Below are 2,500 nucleotides of genomic sequence, written 5' to 3'. Positions count from 1 at the left end.
TTCCAGGATTTCCCTGCAGGGGGACGAACAGAGACGGGGACAGACGAGGATCAAACACACTGTCTGGGGGACGACCAGAGACAGGGACAGACGAGGATCAAACGCGCTGTCTGGGAGTAGCTGGCTAAAATTATCCCCGCCAGCACTGTGTCAGTCACAACAGTGCAACACTATGACAACATTACAGTCAGCTCCCTACTCCTCCACACTGTACACATATGCACACACACACACACGCACACACACACACACACACACACGCGCGCGTACCCACAGACACACACACACACACACACGCCTACCCACAGACACTAAAGGCAGCAGCCTGCCACAGATGTCTCAACAATCGAACCATCAGAGCACACTGAATATAAAATAACAGCTCATCTTCTTGGTAGTACAGGCATTTTCCTTGCTCTTTTGAGGGGTCATTCAACAGCTTCAGTAAATAATCAATAAACAAAATATTTGGTAAGGTAATCTGTAATCACATTAACTATACAGTACTTACAGGACTGTTGAAATCCAACTCATAATAATAAAGACAACCTTATAAACGCTTTATTTGGCATATTGTGGTCACTGAAAATTTCAGTTTAATTTATAATCAAATGTCTTGCAGATATTGTAGGATAAAACTTAAACTTAACTCTTAATTTTAACTTTTCAGTTTATGATGGTTATTCATAATATGTAAACATTAATACTCTCGTAATTAAGACTAAATCATGCAGAGACCAATGACTGTAGCATTGTATAGATTTAGGATAGGCTGGTATGAAAATGAACAGATTACAGTTTCATTTCAATTCTATAACAGCCTTAATGTTTGGCCAATAGTTTAAAAGCTCCGTGTGAACTAATCTGTTCTTCTTTGGATCTACATTAATTAATTCACAAAAGTTACATAATCAGACTGAACTCCCAATTGTCCCACGGTCACTGGGGTCAAACCATATGGCTTTTTAAAGTGCTGTAAATAAAACTGTACAAATGAACAATAATTAACAACCATCACTCACCAAGCATTTTACTGAGCTCCGCATTGTGAAGGTCCGGGTTCTGTTGTGCAAGCCTTTTGCGCTCGTCCTTCGCCCAAACCATAAACGCGTTCATCGGTCTACGGATCCGGGGTTCAGTCTTCCCGCGACCTGTAGCTCCTGCGCACGACTCACCTTTGCCTTTGGTGTCTGTGCGCGGACTGAGCGGGTCTGCTGCCCACGCACAGTGACCCATAACGGGCATCATGACTGCGTTCGCACCCCGGGCCTGGGTCTGGTCGTCGCTGGCGTATCCCGCATCAGGGCTGCTCATCTCCACTTGACCACCGATACCGACAAGCACCGGGTAGCAGTTCCCTCGCGCGAACGCTGTCGGGTTAAAGACAGCAGACAGATGCGAACATTAAAATGAAGAGATAACGCCGTAAAGGACTATTTAAAAGCCGACCGAAGATGATAGTCTGCTGTGACTTTGAGTTTGTTAGAGTAGCCTGCAGTCGGTGAGCGTATGGCTTTGTAAGAGTGTGGTCTGAATGAGAAGTGGAGGCGTTCAGATACTATAAATGGAGCCGTGACCAATCATTGCGTGCGTGGGAGGGCTCGGTCCGATCGAGGTGTAAAACTTCACTTCTCCGCCCGCTCGCGCGCGCCGTGTTCGGAGCCGCTTTTCACTACAGCTAGCGCGTTCTTGGCGGATTAACACAAATTGACCCTGCACAGTAAACGCAAATTGATCATGCTCCCAATCACCAGTCTAGCAGAATTAATGCATTTGGCCACGAACCAAAAACCAAACCAAATCACTGCCTACGTCTGCGCTCATCATCAGTTTTTGTCAAGCTGACACTGACTGTAGACGAACACAGTGAGAGGGCAATACATAATTATCAGAGACCATGTCATTATCGTGTTAAAGGTTGGTGTTACAACAGTTCGCACCTAACTGGCTCCGTAAAATAATTACTCCAAAATATGTGAGAAAGTCTGCGACATCGTTTTATCGTTTTATGTGTGGCCCCTTTGGTTATATGATAAGGAGAAAAAAAAACGTTTATCTAAAATATTTGTTTTTGGTTACTAAACCAATGACATTTTTGATATGATAATTCACGAGATAAGATTTAACATCTTGGTTTGCAAGTGAATTCGTTGAATTTGCAAACAGTCGCGCAAAGGGATCAAATAAACACACGACTATCTCAGATGCGTATCTACAGCGCGCGTTACAATAAGGTGTCAGCCATTTAGTCATTTTTCTGACGCCCGAAAGCGTCACTTTCACAAAAAAAATGTATTATGGCGTGTGCATTAAGTTTAATAGCACCCCTCTTTTGCCTATTCACGTTTTAATGAGGTGTGAAGCATAGACAGGCCTTCACACTAATAGCACACATCTCGTTTACCTAATACACTACACGTAATAACTGGCCACACTGGTTTTGGTGGATTTGACAAAGGAAGCTACTAGCTGTAACAAGTGGCTTAGGTGCACTACACAG

The 2,500-nt window shown here is 43.8% G+C and overlaps 1 protein-coding gene across 1 annotated transcript in view; it reads right to left on the bottom strand.

Moving 5' to 3' along the window:
• Positions 1-1,851, bottom strand: part of sox17 (SRY-box transcription factor 17) — a 3,366-nt gene extending 1,515 nt beyond the window's left edge. The window contains exons 1-2 of the mRNA XM_012821306.3: positions 1,023-1,851; positions 1-13 (exon numbers count right to left, since the gene is read on the bottom strand). The exon at positions 1-13 is cut by the window's left edge and continues 1,515 nt beyond it. Of these exons, the coding sequence (XP_012676760.2) occupies positions 1-13; positions 1,023-1,314 (305 nt within the window). The 5' untranslated portion in view covers positions 1,315-1,851. The remainder of the gene's footprint in view (positions 14-1,022) is intronic.
• Between the last annotated feature and the right edge of the window lie 649 nt (positions 1,852-2,500).

Source organism: Clupea harengus, chromosome 17, assembly GCF_900700415.2.
Source record: "Clupea harengus chromosome 17, Ch_v2.0.2, whole genome shotgun sequence".
Classification (NCBI taxonomy): domain Eukaryota; kingdom Metazoa; phylum Chordata; class Actinopteri; order Clupeiformes; family Clupeidae; genus Clupea; species Clupea harengus.
This window is presented reverse-complemented; position numbering and strand designations above follow the sequence as displayed.